This window comes from Agelaius phoeniceus, chromosome 1, assembly GCF_051311805.1.
Source record: "Agelaius phoeniceus isolate bAgePho1 chromosome 1, bAgePho1.hap1, whole genome shotgun sequence".
Taxonomy (NCBI): Eukaryota; Metazoa; Chordata; class Aves; order Passeriformes; family Icteridae; genus Agelaius; species Agelaius phoeniceus.
Genome location: NC_135265.1, coordinates 16,735,100 through 16,761,081, shown reverse-complemented (window position 1 = coordinate 16,761,081; position 25,982 = coordinate 16,735,100). Strand labels below are relative to the sequence as shown.

At 44.4% G+C, this 25,982-nt stretch overlaps 1 protein-coding gene across 1 annotated transcript; it reads left to right on the top strand.

Annotated features, from left to right (window-relative positions):
- Positions 1–11,066: 11,066 nt before the first annotated feature.
- LOC129129365 (mycolipanoate synthase-like) lies at positions 11,067–25,727 on the top strand. The gene is made up of 6 exons (XM_077190651.1): positions 11,067–11,181; positions 11,888–12,041; positions 12,992–13,152; positions 15,867–16,070; positions 16,174–16,355; positions 20,172–25,727. Exons 1-6 carry the CDS (start codon positions 11,067–11,069, stop codon positions 25,725–25,727), a joined length of 6,372 nt encoding a protein of 2,123 aa, XP_077046766.1.
- Positions 25,728–25,982: the final 255 nt, after the last annotated feature.

Sequence of the window (25,982 nt, the reverse complement as noted above, 5' to 3'; positions counted from 1 at the left end):
AGCCGCACTCTGCCCGTTGGGGCCGTGGAAATAACGCGGAGCTTTCGAAGGTGGGCGCGGCCAGGGCCCTCCCTCGCCGCGACTCACGGGCTCCCCGGGCCGGGCAGACCCGGCTCCTCCTTCTGCGCTCCCCCGCGTCTTGCCCCTGTGCCGTGTGCTCCCGTTTCCTTGCCCCTCGTTTACCGTAGCCCGCAAAAAAAGGACTTTTTATGTGTATAGTGAGCTGAACAAATTCACTGGGGAGTCATATGAGTGCTGGGCCTGTTACAAGGAGGAGGGTACAGGAGATGGGGAGGAGTCAGTTACAGCAGGAGGAAAGAGCACCTGGAATAAAGACTGTGTCATGCACAGTTGTCTCATGAAAGCTCACATGTCGTGGACAGCAGAGATTTCATGTAAATTTGTGGCTGCCTCTTGGTATCTAGTGCCTTGAGCTCCCTGTAGTAGACAGGGTTTAATGTGATCCTTGTGTATATGAACGGAGAACAAGCTGAGGGAAGGGACTTCCACAATATCTAACAGAATCAATAAAGCCAGTGTTATAATATTAAGAACAGAACTAGCTTCCATGTTGTAAGAAGAAGAGAGCAGAATTAAAAGGTGAGAGGTGAGGTGTGGTGATCCTAAGCAGGAGACCATTGCCTTTTGAAGAATTAAGATGATCACAAGGCAGTGAGCCTGTGCTGTATGCCCAGCATGGCCCTTGCACCAGTCTGTGCCTGCAGGACAGCCTCAGCCAGCCCATGGTACCAGAGGAGCCTGCAAAGCATCTCCCACTTGGTACCAGTGATCAGCTAGACTTCTGTTTCTTTTATCCAAATCTGCTGCTGCTGTCACTTCGCCACTAAAGATTATTCTCCTATCTGGGAGCAAAACACAGACAGTGGCTGGCGATATGCATCTTGCAGTGTTTGCTTGGAACAACATTTGCTCATTCAGTGTACAGGTTTACAAAACAGGGGAGTGACAGCAGAAGAAATAACAGACTTTGAAACAAGGGTTAGCTATTCCAGTTGGCAAGTCACAAGAATATCACTAGTGTGATATGCCACAGCTTTATGCAGTAGCAATCAAAACCTAGTAGTCCAAAACCTACCCTGCAGCCTGGTGTTCTTGACACTGGTGACAGTGATTTGAGTGACTTCTGGCTGAGAAGAACATTAAGCTCAGATATGGAAGTGTGTCATATCAGGTGTCCAGATAATTAGCTAATACCTAACAGGCATGCACTTCTTCTCCTTGCCTTTGAAAGAAGCAACTCTCTTCTCTACTCTCCTACCAGTACTTGTAGAAAAGTTGTAGGTATTTCTTCTCTCCTATCTAGAGAAGATAGGCTTGGCACCTGTGAGTATAGAAGAGCCAGCGAGGCTCTGAGCAAGGTTATATATCTCCTGTTGCACTCAGGGCAGGTTGGATCCTGGTGATTTCTTTTTCCATGCACAGGTGTTCTGAGACAGGTATGTCAGCTCTGAATTTCTCTCTGGGAGACAGACACTTTGAAGCTATTTCCTGTAGCTCCTAACTTGTTGAAATCTAAGTGTTAATTAGCATGACTCCAGTGATAGCTTCTCCCATGTTCAGTTCTCAATTTCCTTGAATGGATTGACACTATGATAGAGTAAGAGCTGTTTACATAGAAGGAATTTGTCAACAGAAAAAGGGGTAGCTACTTGCTGTCATGTAGACATTTAGGTCTTAGTGTTAATTAAAGAGTTACCTAGCTAAAAAATATAGCCTTTCTTACATAGAGATAACTAGGAAGAATAGACATCTGGGTGGGAATAAATCACAAAGACACACCTATCCATAGTCAGACATCAAGAAGATTTCTAGGAAAATCTGGCCTTAGACCATGTTGTGGAGGATTCACTCACATTGAAACAGACATGAAGAGATGGTGTCTAGCTGTAAGAAACAGCCATGAAGTGTTAGTGATGTTTTTAAGCTCAACAAGGCAGAAAATAAAATTTAACCACTTGTTGTAGCCAGTTTCTTTCTGGCTCCTCAGGAGTTTGGGACAAACTCTGGTAATGGTCAAGAGGCAGGAACTGGCCTAGTGGCAGGAGCTATCCAGTCAGGGTACCCAGTACACCCAGGTGGTGCCCTTAGTTTAGCTCTAAGACTTGGGAATCTCACCTATGGTGTGGGAAGATTGCTCCACCAACTCTCAATTCAGAATGTACTTGAAGAAAGAAGTATATGCCAGTCTTCTCCCAGAACCTGGATTCTTGTCCTTGTTCCCTACCTATTCATGCTCTGGTATTAATTTCTAATAGGATAAAATCTGAAATGCTTCTTGGGGCAGAGCTAGGAGCTGATTACAGGACTTCCACCAGCCAGCTTTCTGGTATTTTTTGGATGAAGGCACAAGCTCTCCTGATTGTTGTGTTGCATTTGCTGAAATTTTCAAAGTGAAATCACAGTGAATTGCTGTTTAGATGTATTGCCCCACAGGTAGATACTGGCAGCAAAATTTCTTTGTGTTTCCCAATGCTAAAGAAATGGTAAAAAGGAAAGCTGATATCTATCTATCTATCTATCTATCTATCTATCTATCTATCTATCTATCTATCTATATCTGACATGCCTAGAAGATGGCTGAGATGGATAACTGGTGCCTCACATTTAAGCAGATTGTACTCACATCTTTGCAAGGTTTGTGGGGACTCAGCAATACAATCAACTAATTTCTAATATCCCTCAAAGCCCTGTGTCCAAAGGGAGCCGTTTCATTGTCAAACTGGGGGCTGCCAGTGAGAGATGTTCACCAGCCAGCGTGCCAGAAAGGATCACATTTTCCTTGGCCTTCAGGAAAATGCCCACAAAGGAATGATGGGGGTGGCTGGATGATGGGGCAGCAGAATGGGAGGTGAATTCCTGGTTTCCTCTAGGGTGGCTCTGGAATAGAAGATTGCAAAGAAACCCCAGAAGTTCTTCTGGCACCAGGACCAGAACTAACAGATGTTTATTCGTGTTGAGGAGCTGCTTTTCCTTTGCTTTGGGAGCACACAGTGACACTGTGAAGTTGCCGTGTGCTGGGTGCTGGGAGGATGAGTGGCTCCTCTGCTGCATGATGAGATTGCATTAATTTGATTTTTCATTTTTGTTTTGGGAAGAGTGAAGGTGCCTAAGTGTTTTAACTCTCTGGGTGATACTGTGGATAGAAACTGTCAGTTTCAATTGAACATTATCACGATGAACAGAATTTCAGCTTATCAGTGTAGGATACCAGAAAGGCAAGGTATGATGCCATATTTTATTACTTTAATTCTGAGGAATATTTCTTTCCAAGCTGAGTTAAAGAAAATTTCCTGATTCCACAATGATTTCATAATCATGAGATTTCCCAAGAAGACTGCACAAAACCCTGGGAGGTGATGATATGATGTAATGTGACACTAGACACTACCAAAGAACCTAATCAACTTTTGTACTTGTACATGCTTATAAAGGGTCTATAACATTTCACTTTCTTTAATGTACATTAATGATTTCCCAACTTACGTCCATGAGAACTGCAAATTTTTTGCCTCTTTGACCAGTTGTTTTTACTAGGGAGTATGTTATCTTTGTAGTCTGCATTTATTTGCATATATGTTTGCATATATGTTCATAAAATGGTCAGTCAGGTCTCAGAGATCTTCAGGAACTGTAAGCACAATATTTATGGAGAAAAACCACAGAGTAAAACTACAGTGCCTCTCTTTTACTCCTGCTTTGATCAGGCAATGTCTACTTGAAATTTTTTAGTGGCTTTTATTTTAAACACTACTGTATTATTTTGAACATGTAAATCAGAGAATACTGATACTGAACATGAACTGAACTTTGATTTATTAGAGCTCAGAGACGCTGTTACAGGTTTGGGAGGATGCCCATGCACAAAAAGCTCATGACACACTCAGAATTGCAAAGGAAATTAATTTTATTAGTCATGTTAGCAATTAATACATACCAACCCCTGGATTCTGGAAAAGCCACTGAGCCACAGAAGGAGCTGGAGCATGGCTTCTGAGAGGGAGGGCTTGGAAGGCAGCACACTTTCAGGGCATCCCCTAGATGACAATGGTGTGCATCATGTCATCCTCTCCCTTCCACCCCAGGACCACACTTTGCATCTCCTCCTCAGGAGTAACCATTTTCAACATCATCTCACGTGGGGCCAGCACATGAGATGAGGTCATAACTGCTTGTGATAACACTTCCATGCCAAGAATGGCTTTATTGTGTATTATTTCCCTTTCACAGGATGAATTGCACCAGGTGTCCAATACATAGTTTAATTTCTGAAGGTTAGAGTCCTACTAGATAACAATAAACAGTTCTTCTATGTTATGTTATCTTGTCGACGTGCACAGCAGTGCACCAAATGTGGCAGGCTTTAGACACATCTTCAGTCCCTGACACAGACACAATAAAGATATCTCAGGGGCTAATGTGAGTATCCTGTTATCTGAGGAGGGGATGAGCTTTCAAATTCCTGGCCATTTCATTTACTGGAAGCAAATTTTATACTTCCTTGTCAGGGAAATTTTCTGGCAAACATACAACTTAGGTAACATTGATCTGCTCCACAGCGTTTCTGTGCCAACAGGATATTAGAGAAGTTATCTCCATGTCAAGTTAATCCAGTCTTTCCTGGCATATGTTGACTTATTATGGGTGTACATGTCAGGGTAATATCTTCTTTGGTTGCTGGTGCAAACCAGCATGGAAGTCTGCGTGTCTGGCTCTATCTGTGCCTGTATATTTTTATCAGAGTGTCCTTTTTTGTGAGCTAGAATGTTTGCAGAGGTGTCGCTACCTGGGTAACTTGCTTTACATACAGTATAGCAGAACCTTCTAAGGAATTTCTGCCTTTCCTAAAATGCTGACATGTCAGATGGAGATTCCATGTCCTTAGAAAAAGATCTTTCTGATCCCTGAGTTTTGACAGCCACAGTCAATATTACTTCGCAAAAATGAACCAGAGTTCATCCTGATCCTACCTTGGTCTTTCCCTGGTACCTTCACTTTTCTTCACCCTTTACTTTATCCTTGCTAGTCACCTGGAATATGGTCCAGGGAAATCACTCCTGTTCCATTAGCAATGCTCTCAGATTACTAATTGTAAAACATAAATGTAATGCCAGTGACCTTCCTTTCCATTTACCTATCTTGGGTAACAATTATCCTCTAAGAGTGGCTTTCCTTCCTTCCTTTCCCAGGACATTCCTCAAACACTCTTTGTGTCCACTTGGAGTGGGGCTGCAGTGTCCACCTGCATTGGTCCAACATCCAGCTCTCTTCACTGCTTGTTCCAAATGAGAGTTTGAGATCACTTGAAAAACCACTGGCAAGAGTATCAGTAAAAGCCAGATTTATTAATAAGCAACAGCACAACAAAGTTCATTGTTCAAGGCTCACTCTACTACTTACAAGACAGTTAAGGCACACTGAGGAAAAAAAAACCCCAACAAAATACAGTCAATCAAAACAGAAGTGAAGTGAGAAATATGTGTATATGTATGTGCTTATATGTGTGTGACAAAGGATAGAAAGGGCAATGATAAAAAGAAATACAACCTAAAAGCTTAACAGCAGTCAAACTTAATAGTTCTTAATTTATAACTTAACCGTAACAATTTAGCAGGGAATAACGCGAAACAGCATTAAATGTAGCTTATACCTTAAACTTACTTGCAGGCCTAACTTACTTAGATATCTAAGGTACTAAAACATCTAAGAGAGCAGCATTTCTCCCAGATTTGCTCTAGCATGTGTGTATGTGTGTATGCCCACAGACATAAAGGTCAGTGCCAGGTACCTGTGAAAAATCCCCACTTTGGATGCTTTTGCACCTCCTCAATGTACGAAGGGTTGAGCCTTGAGGAGTGGGACTTTTGGCCCAGGATTCATTAAAGTCATTCAGTGATCCTCCAAGTACAGCAAAGCTCAGAGTTTGCAGGCTCTGAGAGGCCCCACTCAGATGGAGGCCACTGGTCACTGCCCACTGCAGCTCAAAGGACTCATTTTGGACCACTGTTTATAGGGCTGCAAGAGTGGGGCTTTGTTCATAGCAGTGTTCCAACCTGGCCACACTACAGGTCAGCAGACCTTCTCTGAAAGTGTGAGCACAGGGATATGATGCTATGGAGGCAAGGAAAATAGTTTCCAAGGCTGATCATGAACAAGCCCTGGAGCTAATTAGGCAGCAGCAGTTCCTAGGAGCAGTCAGTGTTTCTGATAAGCTCAAGAGGAGCTGAGCCCAGGTGCTGTTCATCAAGGCTGAGGCCTAATGAGCATTTCTCAGATGGCAGTGCAGCCTGAAAAAGAGAGGGGAGTGCACCACCACAGTGCTCCATTGCCTTTGTTGAGCAGACCTCCATTAACTGTTAAAGACACTCAGACACTCATCTCTCATGTAAGTAGATCCTTACACAGCCACCATTGTGAGTGGGTGAGCAGTTCTAGGTAAAGAGGCTTCAATTTAGGTGTGCAGATTTATTTGAATCTGCAGCAGACTCCCCCCTCACAGTTCACATGCCTGTCTGCCACTTCCATAGAGTCTTTTTGGAAGAATAATGTCTTCTAAAGGATATTCTACTAGTAAAACAAAAATTTGTTTGTTCATATTCTTCTGGGTCATTCTAAGGTTACAGGATGAAAAAGCAAGAGTTTAGGGAGAGGCAAATTGCCAGGAAACTATTTCAAATCCCTTTTCTGTCTCATGCATTATTGTGAATGGGATGAGTTTAAAACAAACGCAGTAAACTGAAAAGCAACAAACTCATTCTACCTGACTTGGGAGGACTGTTGGCATGGAACACAACCTCAGCAGGCAGGTAGGCAGGCCAGCTCTGTGGAGAATGTGTTTACAGCAGTACATTGCCATTCCCATCCCAAAGTCTCCCTGAACAAGTGTAATTACCTGCCTTTCTCACTTTTGTGATTGCTCTCAGAGATAGTTCTTGTCACGCAAGAGAGCATAACCCTGGTGGGGAGTGCCCTGCTGAGGGGTAAGGGAGGTAATTCTCCCTTAGGGACACAGTGGGTCAAGTCTGTTTTGTGTTCCTCATGCTTTCATCTGGAGCAACATGATATCTGTCTGTGAATGGAATCTTCTCTGTGATTTTGGAGGTTCTAAGGGGTATTTTTGATTTTCCTTTGGTTTTTGTTGCTGTTTTTTTAGATTATGCAGATAAGTATGCATCTGGCAAAAATTAGATTGTGATCCTGTGTACGTTAATTTTTTATGAACTAAGTTGTAAAGAAGTACCATTTAATTTGACTCTGAACTGTTTATACAGCTTTCATCATCAATCAGTAATGGTTTACGAGTTTAATATTTCAATATAATAAGGAAACATAAGTCAATATGTTTTCAGGAGCTGTTTTATTTATATCTGCCTTATAAAGCCTATGTAAGTAAGGTAATAGGCAGTTATAAGTTTAATATATTTTCCACTTTAACTATATAACCCCTAAACGTTATGAATGTTTGTATCTTTCCTTCAAAAGAGAGACTGTTTTTACATGGGGCACACCCAGATCACCAAGGCATCATAAAGTGGTTTTTTAGTGGTTTTGGAACACAGCAGAGGCAGTCCTTGTCCTCAGTCCAGTCTCTCTCATGCCCATAACCTTGCCTTTCTTCCGAAGCAGCCCCCCCACCACAGACTGGGAGGGAAAATAGCCATTGAACTTCTGTCACTGTGGGAAGCCACAGGCTCTTTTCTTTTATGCAGTGTACTATATAGAAAAATACTGGTATCAGATGAGGTCTGAGCCATAAGAAGATTGATGTTTACAAGCAGTGCCAAAAGTCAGACTTGCAGAACTGCTGCATCTCTTGCCTGAGACCCCTTGCCCACCCCACTCAGGGTGACTTCTGAGCTGCACATACCAACAGGGGGGCACCAAGACCTTCCCCTTGGCTATTTCTCCCAAAGCTGTACACAGCCTTTTACTTACCCCTCTTGCTTCTGTCCAGAAGTCCTAACACTCTATGGCAGATCTCCATGCTGTGCTGGTGCATGTCACTCTCAGGCTGTAGTGGACTTGTGACCATCTGGGGTTGGTCATTGCTGAGCTATGCTTGCAGAAAGTCAAGCCTTTGTGTTTCTCACTCTCCTCTTCAGGGTCATTTGGGGGTGGGCAAGAGGCAGGGAGGGGACACAGCTGAGACACGTTGCTGGACCTTGTACTAACAAACCATGAGGGATGGGTTGAAGATGTGAAGTTTGGGGGCAGCCTTGGCTGTAGTAACCATGAGATGGTGGAACTCAGGATCCTACATGGAGGAAGCAAAGCATTAGGAAGGACTAGTCCCTAAACAATTGGAGAGCTAACTGTGGCCTCTTGAAAGACCTACTTGGAGGAATGCCGGGGGTTAGGGCTTTAGAAGAGAAGGGCTTCTTCAAGTACAGCAGCATTAAAAGGGAGACTGGGGAGAATGTTGGCTTGCTGCTGAATTAGAAGGATGTTCTGGTAATGGAAGACACAGAGAAGGCAGAATTTCTGAAAGCCTTCTTTTCCTCAGACTTTACTGCTGGGAATGGCCCTCGGGAGTCCCAGAACTGGGAGGTGAGAGAAGGCTGGAGAAAGTAAGGCTTCCCCTTGGCCTTAGAGGGTGTTGAGATTCAGTTATTAAAATTATTAGCAATGCCTCTGCCCAAATTAAGATGCTAACGAGACTGTGAGGTGAGGGCCTGTAGTGACACAGGGTCCCCAGGCAGGTGCAAAGGAGAGCCCTTTATTCCAAAAACCCGGCCTTTTTAAGCAGTTAGCTGGTCATCAGCTACATAGTTTTTAATCATATCAAACGTAATTCAATTAACCACCATACACCACGATGTGAACAAGCAATGGGTACATAACTTGTGTTTCTACCTCTATCTAATTCAGCTGTGTCACTTTCCCACAGCCCTTTTCTGCTTAGCCAAAGTAACACACCTGAGCCATGATTTTACAAGGCCTTCCCTTTGTAAGGTTTTACCTATATGCAACATGAGACCATATGCTAAAGTCAGTAGTAAAGGGTTTTATTTGATAGTAAATGTGAGAGAGAAAGAGAAAGAAAGAAATAGAAAAGAGGGAGGGGTAAGAAAGAGAGTGATAGAGACAGAATAAAGAAGATATCACTATCCATGTTCACAACAATGTTCCATTGATCCTCTCCAGCTGGTCTTCTTGGTGATGAAGGTGCCCCAAAAAAGCATAGAATCCACTGGGTTCGTATTTATTGATATTAAGAGCAAATAAAATTGAATTGTTACTTTAAAGACAGAGTATTTTAAATCATATTCTGAAGATCATAAAAATTTACTGGGCTATTTCATGATGATCAGAGGGTTGGAGCACCTCACCTATGAATAAAGACTCAGAGAGCTGGGGTTATTTAGCCTGTAGAAAGAAGGCCCTAGGAAGATCATATAGCAGCCTGCCAGTACCTATAGACCCCTATAAGAAAGACGGAGAGGGACTTTTTAGAAGGTCATATGGTGATAGGATAAGGAGGAATGGCTTTAAACTGAAAGAGAATAGGTGAAAATTAGGTATTAGGAAGAAATTCTTTACAGGTTGCCCAGAGAATTTGTGGATACTCCGTCCCTGGAAGTAATAAAGGTCAGGCTGTATGGGGTTTTGAGCAATCCATTCCAGTGTAATATGCACTGCCCTTGGCAGGGGGGCTGAATGTTGAGGATCTTTAAGGTCCCTTACAAAGCAAACAATTCTATGAATCTGTGGTTTGTTAAAACATAACTTCAGTTTATTATTTGCTAACTGGAAGATGATGGATAATACTCTTGTCCTTGCTGAGTATTACCCAATTCAAGAAATTTACAACTACAAGGAAGTGGCTTTGAATTTCAGTCAGGTCACTGATTAATCACATTTGCATTTTTCCCTTGATTTAGGATAAGTATTTCAATAATAAACCACACAGAATCCTACATAAATGACTTCCACAGACTCAGCTTATTTCTCCACCCCACTGGGATGATATAAGGTAAGAGTTACATAGATCACAGGATAGTTCTAGAGATTCCAAAGATATGTTCTATGTTGTGCTTGAAAGGTCCTTAATTTTCCATAACTTGCTATTTAAATGCTAACTTAGGAAAAATGCTTAAAAGTACCTTTGTGATAAAAGTATTTAATTGGGATTTGTAGCTTTAGTTTAGCAGTTACCTTAAAATATGAAATCATAGAATCATTGAATTCATAGACAATTTGGAAAGAATGTAAAGGAAACAATGCTTGTGTCAATTTTGAATTTACATTATTAGTAAAAAAGAATTTACTCATAGAAAGTCAGATTCTGATCTACTTATTTTTGCTAGGTGGTTTTTTTACTTCTTCTGTCGTAGCTAATGGAACCTAGAAGTAAATTTTTCAAAGTAGGAATCTGAGCAGTTATTCCTAATTTCATCTTTCAAAGCAAACCCCCAAGAAATATTAACTCTGAGTGATGTGTGGGGCTGTGAAACAGCCACATCTCTGCTTCACTGCTGTCAGTCAGCGACTGAGAAAGGCTCTTTGGGACCTGCTGTGCTATCCCTGGGATGGAAAGCTCTCCCCACTGCCAAGAATCTCCCACAAAACCTTTCCAGAGGAGTCTTCTCCTCTTTGTGGGTGGAAGGAGGTCCAAGAGGACTGTAGGGCTTAGAGCTGGGCTTCCTAGTGAGTTCTAATTAGTTCAGTTGAATTAATTCTCACCTGACAAGTTCCTTTCTCAGAATCAAGGAAAAAGAAATCATCAGTCAATTCTATCCTGGGGTATTTAATTTTACCCAAAAGAGAATTCTTGTCTATGCCATCTAATTTGTTGAAAAGATTTACCTTTTGTTAGCAGAGGTTAAACAGTAAAGAGGAAGTGTGTGTGCATGAGAGAGTTTGGGGAATTAAGTGGGGAATTCCCTCTGGAAGTAGAGACAAGAGGAAGAAGGTAGTACAGAGCTCTTGTGGGCAGTGTCATTTGTCATCACAACCTGCAGTAGATCATTCCAGATTAAGTAAGTTTTGACCAAGTTTGTGTGTTTGTGGGAAGTTCACATTTTAACCCAATATTTATTCAATGGTAAATGCATAATTGTTGGACTGGACTGACAGTGCTTCTGTCTTGTGCAGCCCAGGAGATGGAGATCGAGACTGCAGATGAAGTTGCTATTGTTGGAATAGGATGCAACTTTCCTGGAGGTAACTTTGGGGTAAAAGCAAAGCAGGCTGTGAGTGAACATTGAAAAGCAGAGACTTTTATTAATGTTGGAATGGAGGAAACCAACAGTTGCTGGTTTGTCCCTTGGTTGAATTTTTGCTCTGCTGCTTGTGTGATCTTTTTGAAAGGTGGTGCTGTGGTGGAAACGGATTAGTTTAAATTTGTCTGCTGACAGACAGACAGACAAAAGAAGCTGCAGTGCTGGCTGTGGGCAGGGCATTGAGCTGCATATGAAACTCATACAAATGAGCAGGATGGGTCAGGGATGATTTGAACTTTCTCTGTGTTCACTGGCTGGGTGGCTGTGCATTGTTACAGGACTCTGCATCCATAGGAACAGGGCAGATGAAGGGCTGGACATTCTTATCAGCCATGCCTGTAATAGGAACAGATTGGGTTTTCATAAAAGAAAGCTTCTTGCTTTATTACAGTAGATGGTAGAGAATGGGGAGAGAAGGTGTTTAAGGATTTTGTGGGGTTCCTTTGCTTTTAGACAAGCAGTGAGGGGATCAGTCATACTTTTTCATTTTCCTCTCACCAAAGAATGATCACTTCTTTCTGTGGCAAGTCAGCTTGAGCAGCCTAGATTTACAGGTGGGAGGTCCTTGTTCCTAATTGTGCATTTCTGAGTCTGCATGGGGAGGGGGAGCACATCATTTAATCTGTTTTAAAAACTTTGTACAACAGGAGATGGAATTGACAATTTCTGGAAAGTCCTGGTGGAAGGCAAAAACTGCACCGTAGAAATCCCCCCCGAGAGGTTTAACACCAAGGAGTGGTATGATGCAGATGGTAACAAGCCAGGAAAAATATGTACAACACGAGCTGCTCTTCTGGATGAGTGAGTCTGTTAGCCTGCTGCACTACTGACTTTTGTTGTACTTAGACTATGGGTACAGCTGCTCAGGGGCTGTGATAGGGTGAAGAATAGCAAATTACAGTAAGGTCAAAGTAAGTGTCTTTTATTTGGATTGCACATTCACCTAAAATCCTCAGGGTGTAGAGCTTCATTCAAAGGAGAAGTTGACATGCACAGAAGAAATCTTATTGTCTCCTGAAATTTATACTTGGCAGGGTTGAACCATAAGACCCAGAATTACTTTAGCTCTTAGTCCCATGTTAGATATGGAATCCTGCTCTGAAATCAAGAAATGATAGAAGGCCATATAGATCTGATCTTGGGATACAAGATTATTGTTAGATTTGGTCTTTTGTAAGCATGGGCCTATTTTGAAGATGCTTTTAGAGACAAGCATACACATGCACACACACAAAGCATTTTGAATATATTTTTAGAGAAGCATTGGTATTTCTTGACAACACCTGAGTTGATCCCCTACTTTTTGGTTTTAAACTTAGAGCATTGGTCTGTATTTGCTGAAAATAATGTAGAAAACCAGGTTTTGTGGGGGATTCTTTGCAGTGAGGAGAGATTCTCATTTTGTTTATAACTTGTTGAAGCTATGACCACATTACTGCAGAGGGAGTCTCATTCTGCACATTTCATAGTTTGAGGAATCCAGTTGGTAGGAGTGCAATAACCATGAGAGTAAAAATGGGTAGGAGTGGGCTCTTAACTCTGAAATGCAGAAGCATTGATAAAATGACATATACATGAAACATCTTTGGCTTATAAACATGTTCTTCTGAATTTCATAAATGGGAGCTGTGGCCTAAACACCAGTTACTGCTCAGCTTTTCATGAAGTTGCAAAAGATGTTTACTGTGAGTGTAGAATTAAATGGACCTTACATACATCTGTCATAGTTTATTCTGGTCTGTGTATTTCAGATTTAATTCATTTGACAACCACCTGTTTGGGATTAATAATATGGAGGCAGAACGCATGGATCCGCAACAGAAATTACTGATGGAGTGCACATACAAAGCCCTGGAGGATGCAGGAGTCCCTGTGGAATCTATCAGTGGCTCCAAAACAGGTGTTTTTATTGGTAAGATGAAAATTTCATGTCAAAGAAAGTGTGTTTGAAGCTCCCAAAGATTGGAGCAATCCTTCATAACCTTTCAGTATGTTATCTAGCACTGGATCTAGACTGGAGATCTAAGGCTACTGTGCTATGGCACTAGTGGTTACTTTTGGTAAGAATTACCGGGCTACTCTAGAAGTTCATGGTACAATTCCTGTATCTCTTTTTGCTGCTCTGCTCCCTGTGATCAGGCACTGAAGGGAAGCAGGAAACTGCATCTGCAACCCAAGCCTTCTTAGGAAAGATACTCCCAAGCCAGGCTGTGATGTTCCACCCTTAAGTGGAAGGGAACACCCAAGATGAGTAATTTCTTTCTCTGCAGGAGATGTTTTCTTAGTAAATTACACACTTGGAATGGAATTTGGAATGTTAGTCCCTGACCTGCTACATCAGCAGAGGGCAGTGGGTTGTGGATAATGGTTTAGGGTGGAAGAAAAGGGGGAAAGGAGGAGATCAGTTAAGGAAGGGAGAGAGAAAGAGAAGAAGAGAGAATGAAAGAGAGAAAAAGAGATTACTGGTCCTTGTTCAAATGTTGGTCTGGCAAATGAGACATCCAGGGTCTTGGAGGATACCCCAGATTTGTTGGGGGTACCTTTTCATAGATATGTTTCCCTGCCCTAAAGACAGGTTTGTTTCTTTCTGTGAAAATTAGTTACCATGTCCAGTTCCTTCTTTCAGACTTTTTTGGAGGTCTTGGTTCTTGGGTGGTCTTCATCCTCCCTGGACAGACCTTGGGTCAATATTTCATTCCCGTTTCTGTGCTGGTGCTGCCCATTGTTTGTTGATGGGGGTAGAGTGGTAGGAAAGTGCCCAGCAGAAAAGGACCTGGTGGTGCTGGTGGTCAGCAGCTGAACATGAGCCAGTGTGTGCCCGGGTGGCCAAGAAAGGCCAGTGGCATCCTGGCCTGTGTCAGCAATAGTGTCACCACAGGAGCAGGGCAGTGATTCTTCCAACTGTGTATGGCACTGGTGAGGCCACATGGTCAAGTTCTGTGTCCACTTTGGGGCCCCTCAATTCAGGAAGGAGATTGAGGTGCTGGAGTGAGTCCAGAGAAAGGCATCAGAGCTGGGGAAGGGTGTGGAGCACAAGTGCTGTGAGGAACAGCTGAGGGAGCTGGGGGTGTATAGCCTGAGAAGAGGAGGCTCAGGGGTGATTTTACTCCCCTCTACAACTGCCTGAAAGGAGGGTGTAGTGATGTGGGGATGAACCTCTTTCACAGGCAGCTGGAGACAGGATGAGAGGATATGGCCTCAGGCTATGTCAGGGGAGGTTTAGAGTGGACAGTATGGAGAAATTCTTTACATAAGGGGTGATTTGATATGGGAATCAGCTGCCCAGAGAGGTGGTGGAGTCATTGTCCCTGGAAGTGTTTTCGAAAAGAATGGATGTATCTTTTAGTGCCATGGTCTTGTCGGCATGGTGGTGTTTCACCATGCAGTGGACTTGATTTCAGTGGTCTTTCCCAATCCAGCTGATTCTGTGATTGTGTCTCTGTGGAGCAGAACAAGGATGTTTATCCCAGAGAAGTGCTGCCCTACCTCCCCATGGTCCTGTCTCATTTAGGTTTTTTTAATAATTCTTGATTATTGCTGACAATCCTTGGTTGGCTCCCTGGCTATCTGGCAATCGGTGTTTGACATGTACACATTAGCTCCTTATCTTCTGAGCTTCTACACAGGCCTACACTTTCCCCCCAGTATGATGTTTTCCAGTATAATTTTGGTTGAGGTGTTCTGGGGATTAATATCCTTTTAAAGCAGCAGAAATCCTCCTGTGGACATTAGAATGGTACCAAGGTGCACTTGTCCAACTGCCTTTGTCAGTACCCAAAAAGTTACGGACAAGATGATACCAGATGCTGTTGAAAGATATTTAAAGGACCATAGTAGAGTACCGGCACATTATTGCTGGTGTAATCTGTGTCTCTTTAAAAAGGAGTTTTCTGGGGGAGTTTGCTTGATGCACCTATAGGGGAAATGTTTTAGATTACTTTAGTCTGAGAGATGCTCTTCTTCCATTGAGGGCACTATTCCTTGCTCTCTAAGTAGAGGTACTGCAATTTCCACATGTGCTCATGGACTTGGGGATCCACCATATTTCAAACGTTGCATTCCCAGAAAGAGGACACAACTGGTCTCACAGGCCCTGCTCTTCTGTACTATTTCTTATTGGTTGCAAGTGTGAAAAAAAAGATAAATACAAAGTATTGGATGTAGTTTGTTCTGTGACCTTTAACTTGGTACATGTGAGGAAATGAAGCGAATGTCTTGTACATTTATGTCTGAACTATCCTCTTTTTAACTTGTTGATAAATATTCTCATAGCTAAACTAAAACAACCTGAGTCTCAAAAGTGTATCTCAGTCTCAAAGTGAGCTACAGACATCTAAACAGACTCCAGAGATCTTAGCTGCATCATTCAGTGAGCTGAGCCATCAGAAAGGGCATTTCCTGGGCAGGTAGGAATTTCCAGTGTAACTATGTTTGTGTATGCTGAGTCTAGGGGAAATTACTGTGACTTCCCCCTTTGACTTGTGTTGGAGCAAAGGTTCATGACAGGAGCCCTGATGCCATATGGTTTCATCTTAACACTTAACACTTAACCACACCACCAGCTTTTGAGCTGTACATGCCTATTGTTGGCTTGGGTTAACTTGACATGTATCTGATGTTTTCCAGGTCTCATGAATCGAGACTATGAAATCATGGCCAGCAGAGCTGTGAATGAAATAAATCATTATGATGGTACTGGAACAGCAATGAGCATTGCTGCCAACAGGGTCTCTTTCACATTTAATCTGACTGGACCATCTCTGACTGTCGACACTGCGTGTTCATCTTTTCTTTTTGCTCTGCACTATGCCTTGCAAGCCATTAAATCAGGTAATGGGACTGAAGAGGTGCTGGACGATGAAATCAGACTTCCTACTGTTTCTGTCTATCACCAGGGCCGTCTCAACATAAATATGTTTCTGTTTGACTCCAGGAGACTGTGAGGCAGCAATCTGTGGTGGGGTGAACTGCATCATCCACCCCCGCACCTTTGTATCTCTCACTAAAGCCAAAATGATCTCTCCAGAGGGCATAAGCAAACCCTTCTCCAAAAAAGCAGATGGCTATGGAAGGGGAGAAGGCTGTGGTGTTGTTTTCCTCAAACCACTGAAAAAGGTAAGATTGCTTGTGAAGCAGTTGCTTGCCTGAATTTTGTGTCTTCAGCTCTAATAATGACTATCCCAGAGAAGTTTTTCCAATCTAAGTTTAACTTTCCCTAACATAGGGAAAGGAACTCACATTTAAAAGTTAGCATAATATTCTGGTTGTTCTTGGCTTTGTTGTGTTTTTTTGTTCTCTTCTCTACAGAAAAAGCATGAGATTACCACAGAATCAGTCAGGTTGGAAGGGGCCTCAGTGAATTTTCTTGTCCAATCTCCTTGCTCAAGCTAGGTTGTCTTAGATCAAGTTGTACAGTATTGTGTCCAGATGATTCTTGACACATTCTGTCTCCAGTGAGGGAGAATCCAGTCCTTCTCTGAGCAACCTGTTCTTGTGCTTGGTCACTTGAACAGTGAAGAATTTCTTCCTCATTTTCAGATGGAACTTCCTGTGCATCAGTTTCAGCCCATTGCCTCTTGTCCTGTTGCTTGGCACCACCAAGGGCCTGGTTCCACCTTCATGACACCTTCTCTTAAGATATTGACAGATACTGATGAGGCCCCTTCTCAGTCATCTCTTCTCAAGGCTGAACAGGCCCAGCTCTCTCAGCCTTTCCTCATAAGAGAGGTGCTCCAGCTCCTTCATCATCTTCATAGCTCTCCTCTGGACCCACTCCATTAGCTCCATGTCTTTCTTGTACTGAGGAGCCCAGAACTGGACACAGCATTCCTGGTGTGGCCTCACCAGGGCTGAGTAGATGGGCAGAATCACCTCCCTCAACTGTTGGCAATGCTTTTCCTAATACAGCTGAGGATGCCATCGGCCTTCTTGGACCCCCACTGCTAGCTCATGGACAACTTGTTGTCCTCCAGGACCCCCAGGTCCTTCTCCACAGAGCTGCTTTCCAGCAGGTTGACCCCCAACCTGTCCTGCTGCAGGGGGTTATTCCTCCCCTGGTGCAGGACCCTGCACTTGCCCTTGTTGAATTTCAGACAGTTCCTCTCTGTCCATCTCTCCAACATGTTGAGGTCCCTCTGAAGGGTTGCCCAGCCCTCTGGGGTATGGGCCACTCCTGCCAGCTTTGTGTTGACAGTGAACTTGCTGAGGAGGCTCTGCCTCTTCATCCAAGCCTTGATGAGTAAACGAAACAATATGGGCCCAGGGGATACCACTAGTGACAGGTCTCCAACTGGACCCTGTACCACTGATTATCACCCTCTGGGACCTGCCATTCAGCCTGTTCTCAATCCACGTCTCTGTCCACTCATGCAGTCCACACTTCCTGAGGATACTGTGAGAGACAGAAGCCTTGATAAAGTTGAAGTAGACAATATCCACTGCTCTCCCCTCATTCATCCAGGTGATGGTTTCATCATAGAAATCAATCAGGTTGGTCAAACATGATTTACCTCCAAGGAATCCATGACCACTCCTGATCACCTTATCTTTCTTGTGGACAGAGATGGCCTCCAGAATGAGGTGCTCCATCACTTTTCCCGGGATTGAGGAGAGGCTGACTGATTGGTAGTTCGTTGGTCCTTCTTCTTGCCATTTTTGAAGATTGGGGTCCCTCTTGCCAATTTTGAAGATTGGTCCTTCCAGTCCTCAGGCATGTCTCATGATTGCCTTTCAAAGATGATTGTGAGCAGCCTTGCTATGTTGTCCTCCTGCTCTCTCAGACCTCATGGATGCATCCTGTCGGAGCCCCTGGACTTGTGGGCTTAATGTCAAGTTAATTTAGGGGTTCTCTGACCCAACCCTACTTGGCAAGGGAAGATCTTCCTTTCAGCATTCCTTTAACCTGGTCTCCTGGGTCAGAAATCCCTGAGGGCTGGTCTTGTCAGTAAAGGCAGGTGCAAAGAAGGCATTCAATAATGCAGCCTTCTCTGTGTCCCCTGTTACCAGGCTCCCCCCTCCATTTGCTAATGGACCCAGGAGTCCTTTAGTGTTAAAATTAATCCTTAATTTTCCTTTTGTTGTGATGGATTTGAAAAAGCCCTTTTTGTTATCCTGAAAATCTTTGGCCAGATTTAATTCCAGATGTGCCTTGGCCTTTCTAGTCTCATTTCTGCTTACTCTGACAACCTCTCTGCATTCTCTCTGAGTGGCCTGATCCTGCTTCCATCTCCTGTATGTTTCTGGCTTACATTTGAGTAATGATAGGTCTTCTTTATTCATCCACAGAGGTTTGTTGCCCCCTTTACCTGCTTTCTCTCTTATTGGGACGCGCTGTCTTTGAGCCTGTAAGAAGTGAGCCTTGAATGTCGACCAACTCTCTTGGACCCCTCTTCCCTTCAGGGTCTTCTCCCACGGAATTCTTCCAAGATCCCTAAAGATGCTAAAGTTAGCTCTCCTGGAGTCCTGGAGTTTGAAATCTGTCTCTCTGTCCTGCTGCCTCTTCCTTCAATACCAAACTCTACAGTCTCGTGGTCACTGCAGCCCAGGCTGCCCCAAGCGCTGCATGTCCAGCAAGGCCTTCCCTGTTTGTTAGTCGAAGGTCGGGCAGCCCAGCATTCCCTGTGGAATCCTTCACTACCTGGGACAGGAAGTTGTCATCAGTGCTTTCCAGGAACCTCCTGCACTGCTTGTGCTTTGCTGTTTTGCTTCTCCAGAAGATGTCAGGGCAGTTAAAGCCCCCCAAGAACCAGGGCCTGTGACTGTGGGGCTGCTTCCAGCTGCCTGCAGAAGGCCTCATCCACTCCCTCCTTCTGATTGGGCGGCCTGTAGCGAACGCCCACAATGGTGTCACCCTTCCTAGCTCGCCCTTTTATCCTCACCAGGGCAGAGCTCAGCGCACTCCAAGTGTTGCTTCACATCGAGTGCAACTCCACCACTGCACCCTCCTGGTCTGTCTCTCCTAAACAGCCTGTGGCCCTTCATGACAACACTGCAGTCACAGGAGCTATCCCACCATGTCCATAATTGCAATGAGATCAAAGCCCAGTGGCTGCACACAGATCTCTAGTTCCTCCTGTTTGTTCACCATACTCTGTGCATGGGGGTACAGCACTTAATAGAAGTATTTTATGGTAACAACATTCCAGTGGGGGTGTGAAGGGATGTCCCATAGCCCTGTCTAGTGGTTGTGTCTTTCACTGTAGACACTTGATCAACTTAATCCCTCGTAAGCCTTCTTTTGGTACTAAGGTGTTTCTCTGATATTTCCCTGTTGGCTTCTATTATCTCAGGAGCCCCTTGCTTGTCTCTGTAAGACTGCTGGTGTGCTCCAGTGTGGCTGGTACATCTCAGAGTCACCTCCAGAGGGGCCTCAGAAGTACCCTCTAACTTTTCCATACTATTACCCAGTTTGTTAGGGACAAACCTGATATTACTGCCCTCCCCCATCATAACTAGTTTAAAGCTCTCCAAGGAGTCTTGCTGGTTCCCATGCAAAGAATCTCCTTCCTTACTCAGAGAGGTAAGCCCGATTTAATGCCAGCATGCCTGGCTCTGCAAAGGCAACATCATTACCAAAACCCCCAAAATCTTGGTGGTGACACCAGCGGCAGAGATATGTTTTAGTAGACTCAGTCCGTCTGTTTCTTTCTATATGGATGCTTTCAACTATTGTTGTTTTCAGTATTGTTTGTTCAATATTGCTTCTTTGAACTGGAAGTATGGAGGAGAAAATAACACATGCCTCAGATTTCCTTAGCAAATATCCCAAATCCGAAATCTTGATCTCTCTCAGACTATGTGCTGCCATGTTACCTCACCCCCTACACGGAGGATAAGGAATGGGCTTGCACCAGGCTTTTAAGGTTCATGGTAACACCTTTAACCACAGACTACTTGTATTATTAAACAAAACTACACTTTTTCATGGAACAGGCAAAGGAAGACTACAGTAAAATCTGGGGTGTGATAAACATCAGTGCAGTCAATCAGAATGGCAGGTCCATAACTCCAATCACGAGGCCGTCTCAAATAGAGCAAGAGAAGTTACTGCGCAGCATTTATGGAAGTCGTGTTGATCCCTCAGTTGTGCAGTACATTGAAGCCCATGGCACAGGAACTGCTGCTGGAGATCCTACAGAAGCTGAGAGCCTTGGTAATGTCATTAGCAAAACCAGGTCTTCCCGAGTTTCCATTCTGAAAATCGGTTCAGTGAAAGGAAATATTGGACACACTGAATCAGCTGCTGGAGCAGCCGGGTTAATCAAAGTGCTCCTGATGATGCATCATGGAAAGATTGTTCCATCTTTGCATTACTCAAAGGAGATGAGCAGCATCGATACAGAGAAATTAAACCTTGCTGTTGCCACAGCTGTAGAGCCCTGGGAAGAATCCAGTGAGTATGGAAGAGTAGCTGGCATCAACTGCTTTGGATTTGGAGGAACCAATGCTCATGTTGTAGTCAGGCAGGTGAAGCAGCCAGAGCCTCTTCCTGCCTTTAAGAAGCCCCTGGAATTAGTTCTGCTGTCAGCAGCATCCCCTAAGTCCCTTCAGATGACAATGGCCGACACAGCTGAGCAGCTGAGCGCAAGGAACTCCGTAACTCTCCCAGGCCTGGCCTATACCTCTGCCTGCAGAAGAAGCCACGCCAGCTACAGGTACCGAAAAGCATTTGTCACAAATTCCCTCCAACACTTGCAGCAAGAGCTGAGGTTGGCAGCGAGCACGGAACCTGCCATATCCAAAGCGGAACCACAGCTGGTGTTTGTGTTCTGCGGCAACGGCGTAACGCTGAAGGAGTTCAGTGAGGCACTGCTGAGCTCAGAGCCGGTGTTCAGAGACAAGTATAAGGAAATAGAAGACCTTTTTCAGCAGCACGCTGCCATCAGCCTCCTGCCAGCAAGAAACCATAGCCCAAAGGACTTGTTGAATCCAGAGTTTTCTCAGCCCTTGCTGTTTGCCCTGCAGGTTGCTGTAGCTTCCCTCCTGAAGCACTGGGGTATTAAGCCCGTTGCTGTTGTTGGCCACTCAGTGGGGGAAGTTGCTGCTGCACACATTGCTGGGTACCTGTCCCTGGCAGATGCTGTCAAAGTGATTTATCACCGGAGCAGGCTGCAGGCAAAGACTCCCAGCGGCAGAATGCTGGTGGTTGGAAACGTCCCCGTTGAAGAGATTGCTGAACGCCTGCATCCCTACTCAGGAAAGGTGTGCATTGCTGCTTTCAACAGCCCCATTTCCTGCACCTTGTCTGGGAGCATAGAGGCGGTGGAAGCTGTCCAGAGAGAGTTAGCTGAAGCTTTCAGACAGAGAAACATCTTTCTTCATGTTTTAAATGTTCCAGCTGCGTACCACAGCCCCAGCATGGATATGATACTCAGCGAGCTGGAGGAGCAGATAGAGCCTTTAGAAAAGCAGAAGGGGGAAATGGAAGTGATTTCGACACTGACTGGCATGGCTGCATCTGAAAATGACTTTTCTCAGGGCAAATTCTGGGCGCAGCATACTCGTGAGCCTGTTGCTTTCACACGAGCCATCCAAACTGCAGCCAGAGGCAGGGAAAACGTGGTGTTTGTGGAAATAAGTCCTCACCAAGCACTGCAGCGAAGCATAAAAGAAACGCTAGGGAAAGGCACAAAGGTGTTCTCCTCTTTGCAAACAGATGCAGAATATCAGACGCTCTTCACCCTGGTAGGAAATCTGTTTGAACTGGGATTTAATCCCAACTGGCAGCACTTTTTTAACGGGTATCAAAGTGTTCCTGTGGCAATTCCACAATATCAATTTGATCGCCAAAAACTAATGAGCCTGGATATCCCTCAAGAAGCAAGCCGAAGAGGTGTCAGTGCCAGTCATTCTTTGATTTATGGTATAAACAGTAACAGCTTGGAGTTTGGCTGCCTGGTGTCCCAGGAAACGACACCGTACTTATATGAGCACAAGAACAATGGGGTGGCCTTAGTCCCTGGTGCTTTCTATGTGGAGCTTGGTCTGGCCTCTGTGATGAGCAGCTCAGAACCCAAAGTGCCTCTGAGCACTTGCCAGCTGAGTATCAGTTTTTCTGCACCATGTGTTCTTACACAGAATTCCCAGGTGCTGAGTATCAAGCTGAGTCCACAAAAAGCCATGACAACCTTTGAGGTTCTCTCTTCCTCCAACGCAGTTTATGCTGCTGGCCAAGTGGCCAAGGGGCTTGAAGGTGTGGTGGAAGAAAGCAGCATCTCCTGCCAAGCCATCTATCAAAGATGCAAGTCAGTGATTAGCAGAGAGGAGCTTTATGAAGCACTGTCTCAGGTTGGCTTTCAGTATGGCTCCGTATTCAGGCAGCTCAGTGATGTGCATTACTGCCAGGAGCTAAAGGAAGCTATAACAAGCATCAAGGTGAATGAGGAGACCGCCAGAGACATGTACAGCTACTGTATCCACCCAGTGCTGCTCGACTGCTTTCTGCAGATGACCGCTGTCCTGACCTCAAGGACACTCCACTCCAGAGCAGGCTTTCCCTCAGGGATAGGCAGCCTGGTGGTGCTGCGCCCGCTGCAGGAGGAAATGATGATATACATGCGAATGAGCAAATCCACTGGGAACTGCCTTGAGGTCTGTGGATGCTTTGTGGACAAACACGGCTCTGTTTTGGCTGAGCTCAAGCGTGTTGCCATCACTTTCATGAAGGAATCGTCTTCCAGAGACAATGAGTTTCTGTTTCAAAACAAATGGAAAGAAGTCTCTCTTTCACAGACAATTGGACATCTGGGGTTTAAGCCCAGAGTCCTTGTGTTTGCAGACAAATTTGGGATAGCTGAGCAGCTCAAAAAATACTTGCATCCTGCTTCGAGATATGTTATGTATGAAGGCTGGGATTGCCTCGTGGAAGGCGATGCACAGAACAAAATGAGAGCAGAGGTTAAGGATTATGATGAAATTCTCTTCCTGTGGGGAATCCAAAAGTTAAATGAAGATTCCCCAAGGAAAGCAGTAGATCAGTTGGCAAAGTGCTGCGAAGCCTATCGCCAGGTAGTGGTGGCACTAAGAGAGAAGAGGTCGCGCTGCTCCGTCAGAGTGATCACCTACAGAACAACAGAGAGATATGTGGACCACATTAACTGTGGCTTTGCATTGTATGGCATGACCAGAGCCTGTATTGTTGAATTTCCAGAAATCACATTTCAGTTGATTGACCTCAGCTCCTCCACCTCCCTGGACATCTCAGTGTTAGCAGATGTTCTTATCAAGTACAAAGGTGGGGACTATCCAGAAGTCTGCATCAGCCAGGGAAGAATTTATGTGTCCGAAATCAGACGCACACCTTTTGTAGATGCAGATTACATGCAACCTGTAACATCACTCCAGAAATCACAATCATTCACTTTGTACACTTCTGATCCATACACAGCAAAAGACTTGTCTGGGGAATTATCCACTGGTGGTGCAACTCAGCTTGACAAACAGAGTGTTGAAGTTCACGTGGATAAAATTTGTTTGCACTCAGAAGATTATTTTCCTATTAGTGTTTCTAGCTGTAACTTTGGTAATACACTGTATTGGAACTCCCAGGCAGGGGACAAACACAGGCTTCTGGCTCTTGATTTCAGTGGCACAGTCACTGCAACAGGCAGTGATGTGAAAAAAGTGAAAGTGGGAGATCACGTGGTTTCATGTTATCCCACTGCTGCATCTTCCAGAGTTCAGATTCCAGCAACAGTTTGTTTCCATGCAAGGAAATTCCCATTCCTCCAGAATGTCCCTTGTGTGTCATACTTCATCATTGCATGGGAAATCTTCACTCAGAGGTTACCCAAAGGCAAACATGGCAGAACATTGGGTATTATTACTACAGAGCCGTCCTCAGTTTTGTGCCACGTCCTTTCTGCAGCAGCAGAAGAGATGGGTTGGAGAACAGTCCTTGCAAAGCCCACTCCTAACGTGTTGCAGTATATCAACCTGTGCAGTGCCCTTGTTATTCTTCCTCCAATCAACAGACTGTCTCAGGAGGACCTGGCCCACATGTCCTTTCTTAAAGATGTGGTGATCGTGTGTGGCAGTCAACAGTCAGAATGCATCCAGAATGTCAGTGAAATTGATCATGAAAACATCAGCTTTCATATCCTTGCCGTTGCCCGCCTTTTCCGGAAAGCACCTCTAAAGGAAGTGCAGAAGACCATACATGCCTGGATCAGTTCCATGGATATGAAATGGTTTAGAAATCTCTCAGGTTCTGTTTTTCAGCAGACTGAGAATTTTGAAGGGCTAAATTCTGTGATGTCCTATTTCACCTGCACTTCTGTCCCCCTTGCTGTCCTGAGAAGGCAGAAAGACATCAGTGTGCTTTCAGATATCCCATTGTACGAGCCCCAGAAGCAGCTGTTCAAGCCGAACGCTGTTTATGTAGTAGCTGGGGGGCTCACTGGCCTTGGCTTTGAAACAGTGAAATTCATAGCTGGGAACGGGGGAGGGTGTATTGCAATTCTGTCCAGGAGAATTCCCAGCAGTGAGAAGCAAGAAGAGTTAAGGGCTTTGCAGCAGCAGTACAAAGGGAGCAAAGTAGTGTCTGTGCAGTGTGATGTGACTTCGAGCAGTGATGTTGAGAAAGCTTTCCAGTCCATTGCCACCACCTTTGTGGGGAGTCCGATCAAAGGGGTGTTCCAAAGTGCCGTTGCTTTACATGATGGCCACCTTGAAGTGCTGAAGCTGGCTGACTTCCACAAAGTGCTGAGCCCAAAAGTAGCAGGGACCCTAAATCTTCACTGGGCTACCAGAGACCAGGAGCTTGACTACTTTGTGTGCTACTCCTCTGTTGCTTCCTTTCTGGGCAATGCCACCCAGACAAACTATGCAGCTGCAAACTCTTTCCTGGATCTCTTCTGCCTCTACAGGAGGAACTGTGGGCTCTCAGGCCAGGCCATTAACTGGGGTGCTTTGAACCTCGGCATTCTCCTCAACCAAGATCTCATTCAGAGCATTCTGGAATCCAAGGGCATAGACATTCTGCAAGTGCATGAAATTCATGACTATCTCCGGAAGACCTTACTTATAAACAACCCGCAGCAAGCTGTTGCCAAATTGAACTTTCACACTTTATATCATCATGTTTTTACTCAGATTATTTCTCTCAAGAGTCGCTTCATAACACTTATGTCAGAAGATTTCAAGAACAAGATTGAAATGTCTGAGGAAGCTGAAGTCTCAGAGACTGTCTGTCTCAAATCAGAGGATTACATCACCTCCCTGATGAGTGACCTCACAGGAGTGAATGCAGATGAACTAACCATGAGTACGGCACTTTCATCTTTGGGCATGGACTCTATGTTAGCCATGACAATTCAGAACCGTGTCTTTCGGGAGAGAAAGGTGGACATACCCGTTGTGAAACTGCTTGATCCTCACACAACTCTGTCAAGTTTAGTGGTGTTGTTAGAAGAAACAAGCGATGCAGATGGAACAGTTGAAAAGAAGAATGCTGTGGTTGAAAGTGCAGAAAATGGGAGCTGGCTATAGGAATCTCCCCAAACAGGAATGGTGTAACTTTGACAATACTCAGGCCCTTTGCAGCATGTCAGAATGTGTAATTGCAGAACGTCTGGTGATGCTGAATGTACTCATCTGCACTGACTCAGAAAAACCCATACCAGGTTCTTCTGCCATTCTTTTGCTAGCTGTGTTAATTTCAGTCAATTGTTTGGCTTGTTAATGTTTGCACCTCTACATTATGAATATACATTTAAAGCAGCCTAAGATTATTTTGGCAATGTT

Bases quoted from the DNA above. Each gene is read 5' to 3' on its own strand.
- LOC129129365 (XM_077190651.1), top strand. From the start codon at position 11,067: ATGCATAATTGTTGGACTGGACTGACAGTGCTTCTGTCTTGTGCAGCC. The intron at 11,182-11,887 runs GTAACTTTGGGG...TTTGTACAACAG, and splicing joins AGGATGCAACTTTCCTGGAG to GAGATGGAATTGACAATTTC. The intron at 16,356-20,171 runs GTAAGATTGCTT...TTCATGGAACAG, and splicing joins TCCTCAAACCACTGAAAAAG to GCAAAGGAAGACTACAGTAA.